Source organism: Neoarius graeffei, chromosome 9 (assembly GCF_027579695.1).
Source record: "Neoarius graeffei isolate fNeoGra1 chromosome 9, fNeoGra1.pri, whole genome shotgun sequence".
Taxonomy (NCBI): Eukaryota; Metazoa; Chordata; class Actinopteri; order Siluriformes; family Ariidae; genus Neoarius; species Neoarius graeffei.
Window position 1 is genome coordinate 70,624,877 of NC_083577.1, and position 19,625 is coordinate 70,644,501.

The 19,625-nt window shown below is 42.0% G+C and overlaps 1 protein-coding gene across 6 annotated transcripts in view; it reads right to left on the reverse strand.

Annotated features, from left to right (window-relative positions):
- Nucleotides 1-19,625, reverse strand: part of pard3bb (par-3 family cell polarity regulator beta b) — a 920,021-nt gene that overhangs the window by 489,640 nt on the left and 410,756 nt on the right. For all 6 annotated transcript variants that reach the window (XM_060930186.1, XM_060930187.1, XM_060930184.1 and 3 more), the window contains exon 7: nucleotides 5,266-5,349. In XM_060930186.1, the coding sequence (XP_060786169.1) occupies nucleotides 5,266-5,349 (84 nt within the window). The remainder of the gene's footprint in view (nucleotides 1-5,265; nucleotides 5,350-19,625) is intronic.

Sequence of the window (19,625 nt, forward strand, 5' to 3'; positions counted from 1 at the left end):
ATTTTTTTGTGCCAGTTTTCCTCCCACAGCTTTTGCTTGCTGCTTCTTACGCTGTTGTTCCCACTCCCTCCCCCCGTGTCTCCACACTTCGGGAATTTGGCCCATTTCTCCAGGCTTGGAGAGGTAGACCTGATGGAAGAAAATGTACCCAAGTACATGGACATTCTCAGCAATCTCATGGTGTAGTTTGACAGGCGCGTTGAAGATTTCAGAGACAATTCAACAGGTTTTGAGCCATTTGCTCAGCCCTTTTCTGTGAATGTGGACACAGTAAGTGAGGAGCTTCAAATGGAACTAACTGAACTCCAGTTTGATTCACAACTCCAAAACAAGTTCAGAGCTCAATCCTTACTGGACTTCTACAGACATGTTCCAGGAGACAGGTATCAAAGATCTGCAAACACGCACAGGTAATGCTGTCTCTCTTTGGAAGTACCTACCTATGTGAGTAAGCTTTCAGTCTGATCAATTTAAACAAGTGGAGAAATTTACTGTCTGACTCTCACCTCCATGACATCCTCACCTCGAAGTTTATATCAATCAATATACATACTCACTTAATAAATCTAGATTTTCTTTATTTAGTTGAGCAGTTCTTGATGTTTTTTATGGATAATACTTTGAGTTTTAACAAGCAGGTGGCAAATGTGGTGAGGTAGTTTTTATCATTTGAGAAACATTGCAGAGCTAAAACTGATATTAGCTCCAAAAGACCGAGAAATAGTTATTCATGCTTTTGTTACTTCTAGGTTAGACTACTGCAATGCACTTTATCTGGGATTGCCTCATTCCACCCTCATACGCTTACAGATGGTCCAAAACGCTGCAGCTAGGCTCCTTACTGGTACAAAGAAAAGGCAACACATCACTCCCATCCTAGCACAGCTACACTGGTTACCTGTGAGGTATAGAATTGATTTTAAAGTATTGTTCGTTTTTAAAGCCTTAAATGGTCTGGCCCCTCAGTACATTTCTGATCTCCTCACACCTTGTTCTGCTCCCATATCCCTCAGGTCTTCATCACAACAACTTTTTTCAGTGCCCCGCACACGCCTAAAAACCAAAGGTGACAGAGCCTTCTCTGTTGCTGCCCCTAAGCTCTGGAACAGTCTTCTTATGCCGCTTTTCCACTACCAACGCGGCTGAGTTGGGCTGAGCCATGCCGTGCTGAGTCGAGCTGAGCGGGGCTGTTGGAGTTGCATTTCGACTACAACCGTGCTGAACCGTGCTGGCTGGAAGTGGGTGGACACATTGGGTGGAGTTAGCGAAAGTGGGTGGACGTCAGGTGATGTCGTTAGGCGGCGCAAACAGTGACATCAGTGACCTTTTAAGCGGTAGTCTCACGACCCGGAGAGTAAACAATAAACATGGAGGACATGGAGTCGTTAGTGTTGCTGGTCTTGGTGCTGTGGCTTGTTGTCACAGACAACACCAACAGATACTGGCAAGAGCGTAGAGATGAGGTGAGGCGCATAAGGCTTCATAATTCTCGCAATTCTCCTTCCGGGTTTACGGTGTTTACAGATCCCAGCGTGCTCGCGGGGTATGTGTGGGCATGTGAGGACACTCCTCACCAATCAGTGCACAGGGGAGTGTCTCCTCACGCCCCTAGCCCCACTCAGCTCGGTTTGGCTCGCTTCAGCCCTACTCCAAAACCGTGAGAGTTTTGGGGGCTGAGCAGGGCTGAAGCGAGCTGAGTCGTGCTGTTCTTAGATAGTCGAAACGCGAGCCGTGTCGGGCTGAAGTGAGCTGAAGCGAGCTGAAGTGAGCTGAAAAAGGGTAGTGGAAAAGGGCCATTATACAGGTAGTCGTCGACTTACGACTGCGTTTGGTTACGACTGACCGGTCGTAAACCGATCTGGTCGTAAGTTGGCCTATGTTAAATGAACGTAAGTATATTGTGATGTGTAATGATATTGTAATCATCTTAAAGTCTTATTTTATCAACATTTTCTTATTTTATTACCTTGGCTCATTATTTGGTTTAAGTCAAACACTGCATACTCAGGGGTGAAAGTAACTTTTATTTCTTGCCGGTATATTATTTTGAGTCATAGTGCGTGCGTGCAGTGTGCGCCGAAAAATACACCTAATTATTTCTTGTCTACTTATCAAGCATTCACTAGGACTTCTTATCACTCAGTAGTACTAGTATAGTACTTTATCACACTATCACTCTTTCATCCACCTGTATCAGTTTTTGATTATAAATAAATTGCAAACACATCATTTCAACAACAACAATCGTTTTAATTACATTTTTTTTTAGCTGAACAGTTGAAAACTAACTTTTCATTTTGGACGTTGGACACAGAACAGTGTAACAGAACAGAAAAGTGAAAATGACTTTGATTACCAGCTGCGCATGTTATAGCACAAGATCTGGTTAAGCCGTATGCGCGCTGTAGCTCGCTCGTTGTTTGTCCAGCGAAACACTGCACACATAATAGAAGAGGCTGAATGCAGTGTTGCCAGATTGGGCGGTTTTAAGTGCATTTTGGCGGGTTTTGAACATATTTTGGGCTGGAAACCGTCAGCAGTATCTGGCAACACTGGCTGGATGCTGGGCGCTGCCGGGAGCTGGGGCGGAAACTGTCGTACGCTCGGCTAGCTCAGCTGGGAAACACTTGCCAGTCATAACCAGACGGTCGTAAAGTCAATCGGTCGTAAGTCGACGACTACCTGTATGTGTCAGATCCTCTCCCACCACTGATTGCTTTAAATCCAATTCAAAGACGCATTTTTTTCTCTCTTGCTTTTGGTACAATCTGAGGTAGTAATTTCTATTTTCATTTTTTAATTCTGATTTTATTTTCAATTTTAATTGGTGATGTCAAGTCTACCCTTTTTAATTATTTTAACTACTTTTATAAATTGTTTTGTTTATTTATCTTTATATTTTACAAATTTATGCCATTTTTCTACACTTTCTTGCTAGCTTGGGTTTTAATCTAGTTCAATTTTGCTATTTATTCTGTTTCCTTGTAAACATCGTTCCAAATCTTGTGTTATGTTGTGAAGCACTTTGGGGCCAACTTTGTTGCATTTAAATGTGCTATAAAATGACTAGACTTGACTTGATATACAGCGGAGCTTGAAAAAGTTTGTGAACCCTTTAGAATGTTCTATATTCCTGCATAAATATGACCTAAAAAATAATCAGATTTTCACACAAGTCCTAAAAGTAGATAAAGAGAACCCAGTTAAACAAATGAGACAAAAATATTATACTTGGTCATTTATTTATTGAGGAAAATGATCCAATATTACACATCTGCGAGTGGCAAAAGTATGTGAACCTCTAGGATTAGCAGTTAATTTGAAGGTGAAATTAGAGTCAGGTGGTTTCAATCAATGGGGTGATAATCAGGTGTGAGTGGGCACCCTGTTTTATTTAAAGAACAGGGATGTATCAAAGTCTGATCTTCACAACACGTTTGTGGAAGTGTATCATGGCACGAACAAAGGAGGTTTCTGAGGACCTCAGAAAAAGCGTTGTTGATGCTCATCAGGCTGGAAAAGGTTACAAAACCATCTCTAAAGAGTTTGGACTCCACCAATCCACAGTCAGACAGATTGTGTACAAATGGAGGAAATTCAAGACCATTGTTACCCTCCCCAGGAGTGGTCGACCAACAAAGATCACTCCAAGAGCAAGGCGTGGAATAGTCGGCGAGGTCACAAAGGACCCCAGGGTAACTTCTACGCAACTGAAGGCCTCTCTCACATTGGCTAATGTTCATGAGTCCACCATCAGGAGAACACTGAACAACAATGGTGTGCATGGCAGGGTTGCAAGGAGAAAGCCGCTGCTCTTCAAAAAGAACATTGCTGCTCGTCTGCAGTTTGCTAAAGATCACGTGGACAAACCAGAAGGCTATTGGAAAAATGTTTTGTGGACGGATGAGACCAAAATAGAACTTTTTGGTTTAAATGAGAAGCATTATGTTTGGAGAAAGGAAAACACTGCATTCCAGCATAAGAACCTTATCCCATCTGTGAAACATGGTGGTGGTAGTATCATGGCTTGGGCCTGTTTTGCTGCATCTGGGCCAGGACGGCTTGCCACCATTGATGGAACAATGAATTCTGAATTATACCAGCAAATTCTAAAGGAAAACATCAGGACATCTGTCCATGAACTGAATCTCAAGAGAAGGTGGGTCATGCAGCAAGACAACGACCCTAAGCACACAAGTTGTTCTACCAAAGAATGGCTAAAGAAGAATAAAAGTTAATGTTTTGGAATGGCCAAGTCAAAGTCCTGACCTTAATCCAATGGAAATGTTGTGGAAGGACCTGAAGCGAGCAGTTCATGTGAGGAAACCCACCAACATCCCAGAGTTGAAGCTGTTCTGTACGGAGGAATGGGCTCAAATTCCTCCAAGCCGGTGTGCAGGACTGATCAACAGTTACCGCAAACGTTTAGTTGCAGTTATTGCTGCACAAGGGAGTCATACCAAATAATATTGGATTATTTTCCTCAATAAATAAATGACCAAGTATAATAATTTTGTCTCATTTGTTTAACTGGGTTCTCTTTATCTACTTTTAGGACTTGTGTGAAAACCTGTTGCTGTTTTAGGTCATATTTATGCAGAAATATAGAAAATCCGAAAGGGTTCACAAACTTTCAAGCACCCCTGTAATATGGATTACTACAGTTGTGGAATAGAGCTATTTACAGGCGGCAAGAAATTGCACTAATTAACTTTTGACGAGGCGCACGTGTTAATTGAAAAAGCATTCCAGGTGACTACCCCATGACGCTGGTTAAGATAATGCCAGTAGTGTGAAAAGCGTCAAGGTAAACGCTGGATACTTTCAAGAATCTAAAATATGAAACATATTGGTTTAACACTTTTTGGTTTACCACATAATTCCATACATGCTCCGAATGTTATTTCATAGTTTTGTCGTCTTCAGTATTGTTCTACAATGTAGAAAAATGATCAAAATACAGAAAAGCCTATGAATGAATAGGGTTGTACAAACTTTTGACTGGTAACCGTACATCATTCATCACACTTAGCTGGCTAGTTCGTTGCTAACAAAAAAAAAAAAAAATGGAGCCGTCCATGGTTTTCCCCATTTTGTAGCTCGTACGCACTGCACAAGTGCCGACTTCCTGCTTCGAGGGTAAGCCGAAAGCAGCATGTGTTTTGTAGTGTGAAATTACTATATAATAGGAGACGTGAAGAAATGGAAGAGATGGAGGGAATAAAAATAAAGGAAACAGAAAAAGAGAGAGAGAGAGAGACTAACCTTCCACTGAGAGAGGAGCAATAGGGCACTACGTGTATCCCAAGAGGCCCGTGTTCTCCTGAAATCTCCACGGTCTTCGTGAGGCTGCGCACACACACAGAAAAGAGACGACATTAAATTTAAATACACTTGCATCAAAGCAAACCAAACAAAAGCTGCACACACACTCTGTTTCCTCTCTGCACTCCCGGGTGTAAACACACTCAGACTCTCAGCTCCACAGCCTTTAAACTCCCCACTCTCCTGCTCCAACTCTTTTCACCATGTTTACTTTCAACTCTCACTTTCAGCCTTTTTCTGCCCTCGCTGCCTTCCCCGTGTCAGTGGTTACTGTACTCGGCATGGTCCAAGATTACCCAGCAGGAGAGGAAAAATACAGGGCTTAATGTAAACGTGAACAGAACAGCTTGGAGCACTAACAGCACTGACCCTGAAACACCACTCGCACTTTTTCACAAGCAAGACAACTGAGAGGACAGACTGACACCATCAGGATGGAGATGTGTTCAAGGTGTCTTGCAGACATGGCGTAAACACCAAAGCCCCATCCGTAATGTAACGGAATGGAATTTTTTCTTTGCAGACTTCGTTCATCGTGTCTACTGAGTAGGTTTCTACTTTGGAATAATGTATTTGCAATTAACTTGTCACTTGTGGAGATGCCAGAATATTATATTTTTTTCTGTTCCTGAAGAAACCGCTCCACCAGTCTTAACCATATTGCAAACAGGCATTTCGAAGAAGACCCAAACAAACACCGTAACCTTAAAGCAGATTCGCAGAACCTTTATTTTTAAATACATTTCTGAGTGGATAGTATCTCCATCCTTGACTCTTGTATACTGTATAAATGGGAATTTTAAAAAATATATATTTTTGAGGGTTAAAATCGACCGCAAAGTTGGCATTGGAGTTGCCCCGCTGAGCCAGCCAGCCCTGAGTGCGTGACGTCACAGCGGGAACCGGTTTTAAGGCCGAGGCCTTTTACAGCTACAGACCAAAGTCATATAAATAGAAATTTATGGTGAAAGTAAGAAATACCGTCACCGACTTGCTCAACTAAGACTGATTTGACTTCATTGATTGTGGGTTATAATTTATGCAACGTACATGTACATGCATGCATTTTCGCTGATAAAACGTAAAAGGCTAATTAAATAATCAGATGAACTAAGACAATCACATTCTGAAGCAAATTAAATAACCTTATACCGCTAACTTGAACACACAATACAAGTTACATGTACAGTGCCTTGCAAAAGTATTCATACCCCTTGAACTTTTTCACATTTTTCCACCTTACAACCACGAACTTAAACGTTTTTTATTGAGATTTTATGTGATAGACCAACACAGAGTAGCACATAATTGTGAAGTGAAACGAAAATGATAAATGGTCTTCAAAATTTTAAACAAATAAAAATCTGAAAAATGTGATGTGCATTAGTATTCAGCCCCCCTGCGTCAATACTTTGTAGAGCCACCTTTTGCTGCAATTACAGCTGCAAGTCTTTTGTGGTACCATATGTCTCTACCAGCTTTGCACATCTAGACACTGAAATTTTTGCCCATTCTTCTTTGCAAAATAGCTCAAGCTCGGCCAGATTGGATGGAGAGCGTCCGTGAACAGCAGTTTTCAAGTCTTGCCACAGATGCTCAATGGGATTTAGGTCTGGACTTTGACTGGGCCATTCTAACACATGAATATTCTTTGATCTAAACCATTCCATTGTAGCTCTGGCTGTATGTTTAGGGTCATTGTCTTGCTGGAAGGTGAATCTCCTTCTCAGTCTCAAGTCTTTTGCAGCCTCCAACAGGTTTTCTTCCAGGATTGCCCTGTATTTAGCTCCATCCATCTTCCCATCAACTCTGACCAGCGTCCCTGTCCCTGCTGAAGAAAAGCATCCCTATAGCATGATGCTGCCACCACCATGTTTCACAGTGGGGATGGTGTGTGCAGGGTGATGAGCAGTGTTAGTTTTCTGCCACACATAGCGCTTTGCAGTTAGGCCAAAAAGTTCAACTTTGGTCTCATCTGACCAAAGCACCTTCTTCCACATGTTTGCCATGTCCCCTACATGGCTTCTTATGCCTGTCTTTCAACAATGGCTTTCTTCTTGCCACTCTTCCAAAAAGGCCAGATTTGTGGAGTGTACGACTTATAGTTGTCCTGTGCACAGATTCTCCCACCTGAGCTGTGGATTTCTGCAGCTCCTCCAGAGTGATCATGGGCCTCTTGGCTGCTTCTCTGACCAGTGATCTCCTTGCTCGCTCTGTCAATTTAGGTGGACGGCCATGTCTTGGTAGGTTTGCAGTTGTGCCATATTTTTCCATTTTTGAATGATGGATTGAACAGTGCTTCTTGAGATGTTCAGAGCTTGGGATATTTTTTTATAACCTAACCCTGCTTTAAACTTCTCCAGAACTTTATCCCTGACCTGTCTGGTGAGTTCTTTGGTCTTCATGATGCTGTTTGTTCTTCAGTGTTCTCTAACAAACCACTGAGGCCTTCACAGAACAAGTGTATTTATGCTGAGAGTAAATTACACACAGTAGGACTCTATTAACTAATTAGATGACTTCTAAAGGCAACTGACTGCACTGGATTGTATTTAGAGGTATCAGAGGACAGGGGGCTGAATACTAATGCACACCACATTTTTCAGATTTTTATTTGTTTAAAATTTTGAAGACCATTTATCATTTTCGTTTCACTTCACAATTATGTGCTACTCTGTGTTGGTCTATCACATAAACTCTCAATAAAAAACTTTTAAGTTCGTGGTTGTAAGGTGGAAAAATGTGAAAAAGTTCAAGGGGTATGAATACTTTTGCAAGGCACTGTATTAATCTAAATGCAGGTAAACGAGTGGTGGTGTTTTTGTTGTTTTGTATCCAAATGAGAGTCGGAGCTTAGTCGTCTGTGTTCTCTCCTCTTGAAGGCCGACCTTGTGGCCGATAGTTTCAAAACAATCTGACTTTCAGTTGTTCATTCAGTTCTCCGTTCATTCGCTTCTTCCACGTAAGGAAACTCATTTTAGATTTTTCAGATCACGGATCCGTCGACGGCAATTAAATACTCCGGCTGAAAAAATAAAAAGTCTGTGTGTATTTTTATTTGAACCGCTGAAATGTACAAAAAGAAATGACAACATTTTTGGGTCATATTTTTCTTGTAACAGCATTGTATCCCCAGTACTAGATCCTATTTGTCACAAGTAAAAAGGAAAAATCGTAAATACAAACGACAACCTGTGTTGTATATATCCACTTCAGCCAAGTCAGAAAACAAAACTATTTACGACATTGCATATTCACTTGAATGTTAGATTTGAACGTTGTAAATTCTACGGGGTGATTTACGACCGCTTTACGACAGTATAAACCTCATGCTGAGCATGGCTGATGCTGACAGCATGGCTTCTGAGCCTTCGACTCAACTCTGTGTAAGCATAACATGTGATAAACAAAAATCTTTTAATTGTCTCACCGACCAAAACGTGGGCGATTTCGTCTCTCAAGTGTTGAAGATAAACAATGAAAAGATCAAAACGATCTTTGGTTCACAGAGAGAAGGTAGCAATTTAACCAGGGCCATGCTGAACATTAGGGAGCATCAGTTGCCCTCACTTTCATAAAATCTGATGCATTTTTGTTTGGGTGTTCCTTTTCACCAATAAAGACATCCTGTAAAATATTTTGACCATATTCAAAAGTCAAATGGTGGCACCATGAGGTTCATTTTTTTTGCCAAAAAACGCTTATTTTATGTTTTCGCGTAAGGTTTGAATCACAATGTTGGACTCCATTTATTGATTTCTTGTGACCCAGAGATCATGTTAAAGGAACAGTCCACCGTACTTCCATAATGAAATATGCTCTTATCTGAATTGAGACGAGCTGCCCCGTACCTCTCCGAGCTTTGCGCGACCTCCCAGTCCGTCAGACGCGCTGTCACTCTTGTTAGCAATGTAGCTAGGCTCAGCATGGCCAATGGTATTTTTTGGGGCTGTAGTTAGATGCGACCAAACTCTTCCGCGTTTTTCCTGTTTACATAGGTTTATATGACCAGTGATATGAAACAAGTTCAGTTACACAAATTGAAACGTAGCGATTTTCTATGCTATGGAAAGTGCGCACTATAATGACAGGCGTACTAACACCTTCTGCGCGCTTCGGCAGCACATTGATACGGAGCTCAGATATCAATGCGCTGTTGAAGCGCGCAGAAGGTGTTAGTACGCCTGTCATTATAGTGCGCACTTTCCATAGCATAGAAAATCGCTACATTTCAATTTGTGTAACTGAACTTGTTTCATATCACTGGTCATATAAACCTATGTAAACAGGAAAAACACGGAAGAGTTTGGTCGCATCTAACTACAGCCCCAAAAAATACCATTGGCTATGCTGAGCCTAGCTACATTGCTAACAGGAGTGACAGCGCGTCTGACTGCGTCTGACTGACTGGGAGGTCGCGCAAAGCTCGGAGAGGCACGGAGCAGCTCGTCTCAATTCAGATAAGAGCATATTTCATTATGGAAGTACGGTGGACTGTTCCTTTAAGAACCTTTGCAAGGGATTGAGAAGCATTAATGTGATTCATAATACATCTGTATTGTTTAAAAGTAGTTGAACAATGATTCAATGAACAGCTAAAACTCAAACTGTGCTTGATAATATATTTAGAATATGGACTAAAAATGTGGATCTAAGATATTTGGTATACTCTATAAGGTGCCATAATGTTTCATGAAAAGTGATCGAAATGTTGTCATAAAAGTCATAAAATAGCAGCTTTTTCCATAACGTTGAGCTCCTGGTGCCACCATTAAACTTTTGAATTTTGTCAAAATATTTCACCCAGTGTGTTTTCTTACCAAAAGGAACATAAAAACAAAAATGCATCATGATCGGAGGAACTTTTCATTTTTAGGGGGCAACTGATGCACCCTACTGAACATCCCTGCAGTAACGTTAGTTTGAGATTTTGGCTGCAGGTATCTGACTGTAGAATTAGAAGCGGAAGGTGCCGGAGAGAGTCCTATCGAACCGAGTATCACGAAGGTATCAGCCCTCGATGTGCTAATGAGAGCTCAACGGTCATGTGACCACACACCTTCAGAGAAGTAAGTACTGGAATGCTAGTCCAGTTTTATATTAGAACACACACACACAAACGTGTTGTGTGCCTACTTAGGGTTTGCGCATTCTTAAGAATGGTCATTGGGAATGCCAGGCTAGCACTAGGATTTCAAACTGATTAACCACATTACAGTAAATCAAAAGAAGAAATATATTTTTGGCTCATTTGTATTATATTTTTCAAGAGTTTCTTTAAGTGGCTGATGGCTAGCGATAGCCTCATGAGCATACGTATGGTACTTGTACAGGTATAAATTGATGGTGTATACAAAAATTGCTCTGATGTATGTGAATCGATGTTTTTGAGATCAGACAAGTACAGGTATCTGTGGTACAAAATATCTCTTGCTCTGTGCCGTGAGATTTTAAGAAATGTTGAAACATTTTTTGAAGGTGTTCGTTTAAAAAAATTTAAATATACTATTCATGATGAATATTGATATGTAGGAAAACAGAAATTGGACAATATGGTCAGGTAGGTTCATTTTTTCTTGTATTGGTGATGGTAGCATTTCTATTTTGTGCTGGTAGCATGCAAGCTTGCCTGTAGATAGAATGAACTGATGATTTTGATTTTTTTATTTCCATACAGAATTATGTGAACACACCCATCTCATCTCATCTCTAGCTGCTTTATCCTTCTACAGGGTTGCAGGCAAGCTGGAGCCTATCCCAGCTGACTACGGGCGAAAGGCGGGGTACACCCTGGACAAGTCGCCAGGTCATCACAGGGCTGACACATAGACACAGACAACCATTCACACTCACATTCACACCTACGGTCAATTTAGAGTCACCAGTTAACCTAACCTGCATGTCTTTGGACTGTGGGGGAAACCGGAGCACCCGGAGGAAACCCACGCGGACACGGGGAGAACATGCAAACTCCGCACAGAAAGGCCCTCGCCAGCCACGGGGCTCGAACCCAGGACCTTCTTGCTGTGAGGCGACAGCGCTAACCACTACACCACCGTGCCGCCCTATGTGAACACACATTTTATTCAAACAAATACATCTGATATAATGATAGGGCCATAAATGATAATCGGATATAAAGGGAGTCTCTTGAATTTAAATTATTTTATCATCTTAATCCGACATTGAAATTTTGCCATGCGAAAAGAAGAAAGAAAAAAATCGACAAGGACACTTTTATTTTTTATTTCGGCCGACATGATCAGAAATATGTTGAAAAAAAAATCCGTGAACCTAAAAATAAAAAGTGGATGGCCTAAGGGCGAGATATTACTGCTGAGACAAGCATATCCAGCGGAGAAATCAGACGGCTGGTCCAATCATTCTCCATTTTCTCCATACTGAATACTCCTCAATTTAGTAATTGCCTGAGGCTCAACAATCTGACTTTCAGTTGTGTGTTTGGTTCTCCGTTCATTCATTTCTTCCACGTAAGAGCGAGATGGCAGCAATATCCAGCGGAGAAATCAGACGGCTGCTCCACTCATTCTCACCATACAGAGTACTCCGCCATTACTGCTCGGCTCAGGCAATTACTAAAACCCGGGATGGGATGTCGCCGGTTTTAGCAACAACCGTGGGGAGGTCACTGCCCGAGCGATATGTCCCGTCCCGTCCTGGGTTTTAGCAACAACCCTCGGCTCACACTCCGGGAAAACTGGTGCAACTGAACTTACTTTCCTTTTCTTACAGTTTTCTTTTCCTTTAATTGTTGGTACTGCACCCTCTTTCAATACGGGCTTATAGCCAACGCTCCTCAACAGATCAGAGGTCTCGTACGAGTCTTCAGTAAAATGTGCAGAGCAGAGGAGAGATCACTTCGTAGGTGCCCAATGTGCCCATGAACTTCTCGCAAAATGCGTCCAAATCTTTGCAGTTTGAACATTCTTGGGCCATGAATGCAACAAAAATCCACCTTCTGTCGTGTTGCTGCACCCGCCAGCAACACATCTATGTGGCATGGCGATAGATTGGCTCAAAATAGAAGCTGGAAGTTGCTGTCAGCTCTGTGTTTTAGTATAGCGGAAATGGCGATGAGACCGACAGCCTTCCTGCGGTGACGTCACAGATGTCAAGGTCATTCACTCAGACCGCTACCTATATGAATCATTTTAATCATAAAAATGACGATATTAGATTTATTGTTAACGCTTAAAACTATTCCTGTGCCATTCTTGAGGTCTCAAGGCATTTATAAACAAAAAGTGAGGCCATGGTTCTGCATATCTCCTTTAAGCAGTAGTTCCCCCTCATTGTCTGTCCACACATTAGAATCCTAGTGTGTCTTTTTTTTTTTAACCTCGGCTGGGACGGACTCGACCAAGGGGCGAGGTATTTTTTCGGTGGGGTTTCTTTGTTTCTTTGTTAGCAACATTATGGGAAAACGGCTGTACCAATATTCATGAAACTTTGAGGATAGATGGGCAGTGGTCTCAAATAGAACCTCCAACATTTTGAGGGTCATCCGGTCAAGGTCACCAAAAAGGTCAAAATCATTTTTTTTCGCGATATCTTCCTTCATATTCATCATATTTACCTTCAAACCAATTCCAAAATGCTCATCTTTCAATTCTGCTTCCATTGATCTGCTACATGATGGGGTATCTCTCATAGTTTTCTTTCAAACTTTCATTTGTTTGTTTGCTTGTGTGTGTGTCTTAACAATCTAGCATCTTGACGGTTGCACCGATTGACTTCAAATTTTCAGGGTAGGTGAGCAATGGTCTGTCGATTACCTGATTAAATTTTGGGGGTAAGCGGGTCAAGGTGAAGGTTAAGGTCAATATTTTAGTCAAAAAAAACATCTTCCATTATAACTCAAAAACGGTTGTTGATAGATGTTTACTATTATGAGCATATAGGAACTCCCATATGGCCTTTCATTTGGCACCATGATCTTTGAACTTGAGTGACCCTGAAAGGTCAAACTCAAGGTCACACTTTTTCAGAGGGCTGTTACTTGAAAACGGTTGACAGTAGACAGATATTTACAATCATCAACTTATAGGAAGTGCCATACGGGCTTTCATTTGGCACCATGATCTCTGACCTTGAATGACTTTGAAATGTCAAACTCAAGGTCATGGATTTTCATAGGACTATAACCTGACAGCTGATGATTGAGACATATTACCATTATCAACATATAGGTATAAAATAAATGCTGCCAGGCGAGGTTTGTTTTGCCTGGCAACACTTGTTTTAGTATGTTTGGTGTACGCTGGAGGGTTTTTTTTTTCCCTCACCTTCTCGATTGCTCAACACACATGCCCTTAACATTATTCTCAAGATGTTTAACTCCGTTTCTGCCATACTATTGCTGGGACAACATGCTCATGTCAGATTTTCAAAGTTATTTTTGTTTTTATGTGAAAGGAGACATTTCTGAAAATGCTATTCCGTGTGGACAAAAGAAAGGAAGGGTATAGCCTACATCTTCAGAAGTATCTGTAAAGGGTACACAAAGCGTTATCCAGAAGTCATGCGCACTTGTAGATTAAAGGGTCCTACAGTTAATGAATCACTGAATCATTGGATAATTAACAGTTGTTAGCTTCAAGATAAGCCTCGGTCACAACCGGCCGCACGTGGTCCTACGGCCGGTCTACGTGCAAAAAACGCAAGAAACGCACGGAGGGCGCGCGTGTGACGTGCTGATTTTCGAGCCGTAGACTGGCCGCAGAGGTTCTTTGTCATGTCAAACAAACTCTACGGGCGTTTACGGTTTTTTCAGGTTGCAAGACAAACTTACGGCCAACGTGCGTCTTTCTCCACGAACAAAAAAAACGCAGCGATTTGGGAAACGCCAAAAAATCGTACGTCCGGTTGTGACCTCGGCTATAGATAGATGGATGGATGGATGGATAGATATGGAAATCCTATTTTAAGGTTCTACATAGAAGCCTTAACATTTTTATATGTTCTAAAAGTGTATATCTGGATCACTGCATTACAGCAGAAGCTAATCTGTCTGTTTGCCTTCTTATAAATTCTACGCGTTTGTGTAATTCTTGTTTTTGAGTCATCATTTGGGGTTAGACTGGGTTCAGGGAAATGGACACCTTCAGCCCTTCAAATGAAGCATGATGGAGAGAGTGGGAACAGGCCAAGCCTGAAAGGGAAACACCAAGGCCAACACCAAAGTATATACCTAAAGGTGAAATTTAATCCATGACAAATAATTGAAACTTTGAATAATAGTGTGCGTGTGTTTTATATACTACTGAGGACCAAATGTCCCCATAAGAATCGTAAAATCTGACAATTTCAACCTTGTGGAGACATCTGGATGGTCCTCCCAAGGAAATTGCTGCCGTTGTGTTTATTTAAAAAAAAAGAGCCAAAACTTTCCTTTTCATTACTGAGGTTAAGGTTAGGTGCAGGCACAGCATTAATTAACTCCAATAATGTCAATGGAAGGTCCTCACAAGGACAGTGAGACAAACGCACGTATGCGTGTGTATTATATATACACACAGTACTGTGCAAAAGCCTTAGGGCCTCTGCATGCTCTTGCGACAAGGCTTTCGCAGATAGCTTTTCGCAGACAGTTGTAATTTATCGTTGAGCGGGGAGTAATAGGCGTGCGCGATGTTATTCACCGCCACAACGCAAGGGGGCGCGAAGTCGCGAAATCGCTTGGAGTAGTTGGTGGGTGTGGCTATTGGAGTGTTTATCCTCCGGTTACTTATAATGACTAGAACTGGAGTCGTATAGATGTACGTACTTCCTCACTTCCTCGATCAACTGCTCTTCGTGCTGCTCCATCTTCGCTCGTGTTTTTAAAAATGGCGGTAGTGAAAACAAAACAAACCGGGAAAGAAGGGAAGCGGAAGTGCATGTAGAGTGGACCAATCAGAGCCCTCTTGTCTGCGAGGCTTCTGCGGTGGTCACAATTTTTGGAAGGTGTGCCCAGAGCGTCTGCGAAGGGGGGGGGGGGGGGGGGGGGGGGGGGGGGGGGGCGGCTACGCAGACGCCGTCTGCGACGCCATCTGCGAGGACTGGGTTGTCAGCATAAATTGGCCTTAAAGGCTACACGCACTTCTGCTTCCCTACTTTCCCGGTTTGGTTTGTTTTCACTACTGCCATTTTTAAAAACACGAGCGAAGATGGAGCAGCACGAAGAGCAGTTGATCGAGGAAGTGAGGAAGTACGTACCGGTACATCTATACGACTCCAATTCTAGTCATTATAAGTAACCGGAGGATAAACACTCCACTAACCACACCCACCAACTACTCCTAGCGATTTCGTGACTTTGCGCCCCCTTGCGTTGTGGCGGTGAATAACATCGCGCACGCCTATTACTCCCCGCTCAACGATAAATTACAACTGTCTGCAAAAAGCTATCTGCGAAAGCCTTGTCGCAAGAGCATGCAGAGGCCCTAAGGCACCCTATTCCCCCCCCATACAAACTTTATTATAGATTTCTATTTTATGACTTCTACACTATCGAGTCAGTACAAAAGCATTTTAGAGTCCAAACGTTCATTTTCCAGCACAAAATTAAATGTTACAGAAAAAAGAAAAAAAAAAGTTGGTATCTGAGCAGCATATGACAGAAGAGACCACATTTCAGATTAAAAAAGAAAACCTAATGAAGATTACTGGGTTTTGGTGCAAAATTAAGACGCGAGTATGACGGTCAAAGTGTCCAGAAGAACTGTGGCTGGTTCTGTAAGATGCTCAGTAAAACCTACAGCTCATTTCCGCATAAAACTGCACTTATTGTACCTGAGACGACTTTTTTTTTTAAGCAAAGGGTTGACACACCAAATATTGACTTTGCTCATTTATTATGGCTTATTGTTGTTTATAGTTTTGTTTTTTAAATGTTGAAAACAGTTCATTTCATTATTTTTAAGCCATTTTTGGTCTACAGCATTTCTTTACCCAAGACCTTTCATTTCCTAAGACTTTTGCACAGTACTCTGTGTGTGTATTTTATAGATATATATAGCTAGCACAAGAATATGCAAATAGGAAATGCTCTTCTGCTTCTTTTCACTGAATAGAATCCTATACAGGACGGCACAGTCATAAGACGCAATCCAAGAGGTGCTGACCAACTTCAAATTGCTCTTTTTAAGTGCAGGATATCTTTGAAGATTGCTTGGCTCAGCTTTTTTTTTCCTGAGGCTGTTTCCTGTAACACTGCGAAACGGACATCCAGCGCAAGTAATCATTTGCCTGCCGTGTGTCGTTAATGAGTTTATCAGGCTGACCACACACACACCCCTCTAAAGTCATTAATCCTGATCTGACCTTCTTCCTCCTCGCGCTCATCCTTTTCCTTCTCCTTTCGGCAATCAGCACGACCCCTATAATTACGTAAATTTTATATTTTGTGTGTGTGTGTGTGTGAGAGATAGTCTGTGGACTGGAACAAAGACAAATGAAGGGAAGGTCTAAGTACACGTTAAGTCACTTCAAGTAATTGCAAACTTAAATAAAAATGATTTTCAGTGTGACTCACAACCTGTAACTAGCCACCTTAAAGTTTGCATGAAAGAAAGCCAAAGTGAGAAGTTTGCTGGTAACAAATGACAGCCCCAGTAAACACCAAGATTTAGCAAGATACAACATCCAAGAACGATACTGCACACGAGATTGATTCCCAAATACAGTATTGAATTGGGTTAATCTGACCAGGCTGAGGCTACACTAACATATTTGATCGGTATTTCAGTTCCACATACAGTATGAAAATGGCTCATTTATACAGACAGTAAATAAAGTCTATGTTCGTAATTCTCTAAATATGTCTGTAAGTCAGTCAAGTCATTAGGTCTACAAGTAGGTAAGTCAAATCAGGAAGACAGTAAAGACGCAAATAAGTAATTCTGGAAGTCAGTATGTCATGTACAAGCCACCTTAGTGACCGACATACTGACTTACAGAATTACTTACTTACTGACTGTCTTCTAGATTTATGGACATGCATATGGACTGAAGCATTTTTTTTTTTAAAAAAACAGTCAGTGATTGTCGTACTGACTAATTTCCAGACATAATGACTTGCTTATTGACTGAGTAACTTCGTTTCCAACATGCATGCCTACTGATTTACTTACATACTGCCTCACTTGAGTACAGACCACCTTACTGACAAAGGCAGGAATCAGTAGACACTACCGTTCAAAAGTTTGGGGTCACCCAGACAATTTTGTGTTTTCCATGAAAAGTCACACTTTTATTGACCACCATAAGTTGTAAAATGAATAGAAAATATAGTCAAGACATTTTTCTGGCCATTTTGAGCATTTAATCGACCCCACAAATGTGATGCTCCAGAAACTCAATCTGCTCAAAGGAAGGTCAGTTTTATAGCTTCTCTAAAGAGCTCAACTGTTTTCAGCTGTGCTAACATGATTGTACAAGGGTTTTCTAATCATCCATTAGCCTTCTGAGGCAATGAGCAAACACATTGTACCATTAGAACACTGGAGTGAGAGTTGCTGGAAATGGGCCTCTATACACCTATGGAGATATTGCACCAAAAACCAGACATTTAGTAGAATTTAGCTAGAATAGTCATTTACCACATTAGCAATGGATAGAGTGGATTTCTGATTAGTTTAAAGTGATCTTCATTGAAAAGAACAGTGCTTTTCTTTCAAAAATAAGGACATTTCAAAGTGACCCCAAACTTTTGAACAGTAGTGTATATATACGGTAAAACTAGAAAAGCACTCAGAGTGCAGACCTTCGCCAAGAATCCTTTAAAAAAAAAATCCAGAAGGTGATCCATAAAACAATCCATAAAAATGTAATGGATTGTTACTTGTGCCCAGTCACACCTCTGGAAAAAATTTCAGAGCAATCCGTTTATTACTTTTTCCGTAATGTTGCTAACAGACAAACAAACAAACAAACCAACCAACCAACCACCGCTACCGAAAACATAACCTCCTTGGAGGAGGTAATAATAATAACTAGAATGCATTTCCGGAGAAAATGCTAAAGTGTGCTTGCTCAGGTGCACCGCCATGGCGACCCGGCAAGAGAGGCGACCGCACGCCCACATGACAAGTTTTGTGTCAACACGCGAAAGTTTGGCCAAGACACAAGTGGCCCTTTTCCACTACCCTTTTTCAGCTCACTTCAGCTCGCTTCAGCTCACTTCAGCCCGACACGGCTCGCGTTTCGACTACCAAAAAACAGCACAACTCGGCTCGCTTCAGCCCTGCTTAGCCCCTAAAACTCGCACCGTTTTGGAGTGGGGCTGAAGCGAGCCAAAGCGAGCCGAGTGAGGCTGGGGGCGTGGGCAGACACTCCCCTGTGCACTGATTGGTGAGGAGGAGTGTCCTCACATGCCCACACACGCCCCACGAGCACGCTGGAATCTGTAAACACCGCAAACCCGGAAGAAGAATAATTACGAATTACGAGAATTTCTGAAGCCTTATACGCCTCACCTCATCTATACGCTCTTGCCAGTATCTGTTGGCGTTGTCGGTGACAACAAGCCACAGCACCAAGACCAGCAACACTAACGACTCCATGTCCTCCATGTTTATTGTTTACTATCCGGGTCGTGAGACTACCGCTTAAAAGATCACTGATGTCACTGTTTGCGCCGCTTAACGACATCACGTGACGTCCACCCACTTTCGCTAACTCCACCCAATGAGTCCACCCACTTCCAGCCAGCACGGTTCAGCGCGGTTGTAGTCGAAATGCAACTCCAACAGCCCCGCTCAGCTCGACTCAGCACGGCACGGCTCAGCCGCGTTTGTAGTGGAAAAGCGGCAAAAGTGGATTCTCATACGGAGATGACAGGCTGGCAAGGTTCTTTACAGGGACATCTCAGAGCATCACTAACATGAAAATGTAGATGTAATTCTAAATCCATAAAGAGATATGACCCAAAACACGTTTTTGCTCATTGTGGCGCCCCTTAGTGGCTAAATGACACCAAATTTGATGAGGGTACATGAACTGGTGCCGAAAGTCATCTCAACAAATATGGTCTTGATAGGTCAAAGCGTTTCTGAGATATGAGCCAAAATACGTTTTTGCTAATTGTGACGCCCCCTCGTGGCCAAATGACACCATATTTGATGAGGGTAGTTTGGATGGTGTCCAAAGTCATGCCACTAAATATGCTCTTGATATATCAAAGTGTTTCTGTGATATGAGCTCACTTCCTGTTTGGTGGCTTCACCATCGATTTTGATTGGCTGCCACGGGCGAACGCTTCGACATATGAGAGCGAAACGAATATCATTCATTAGGCA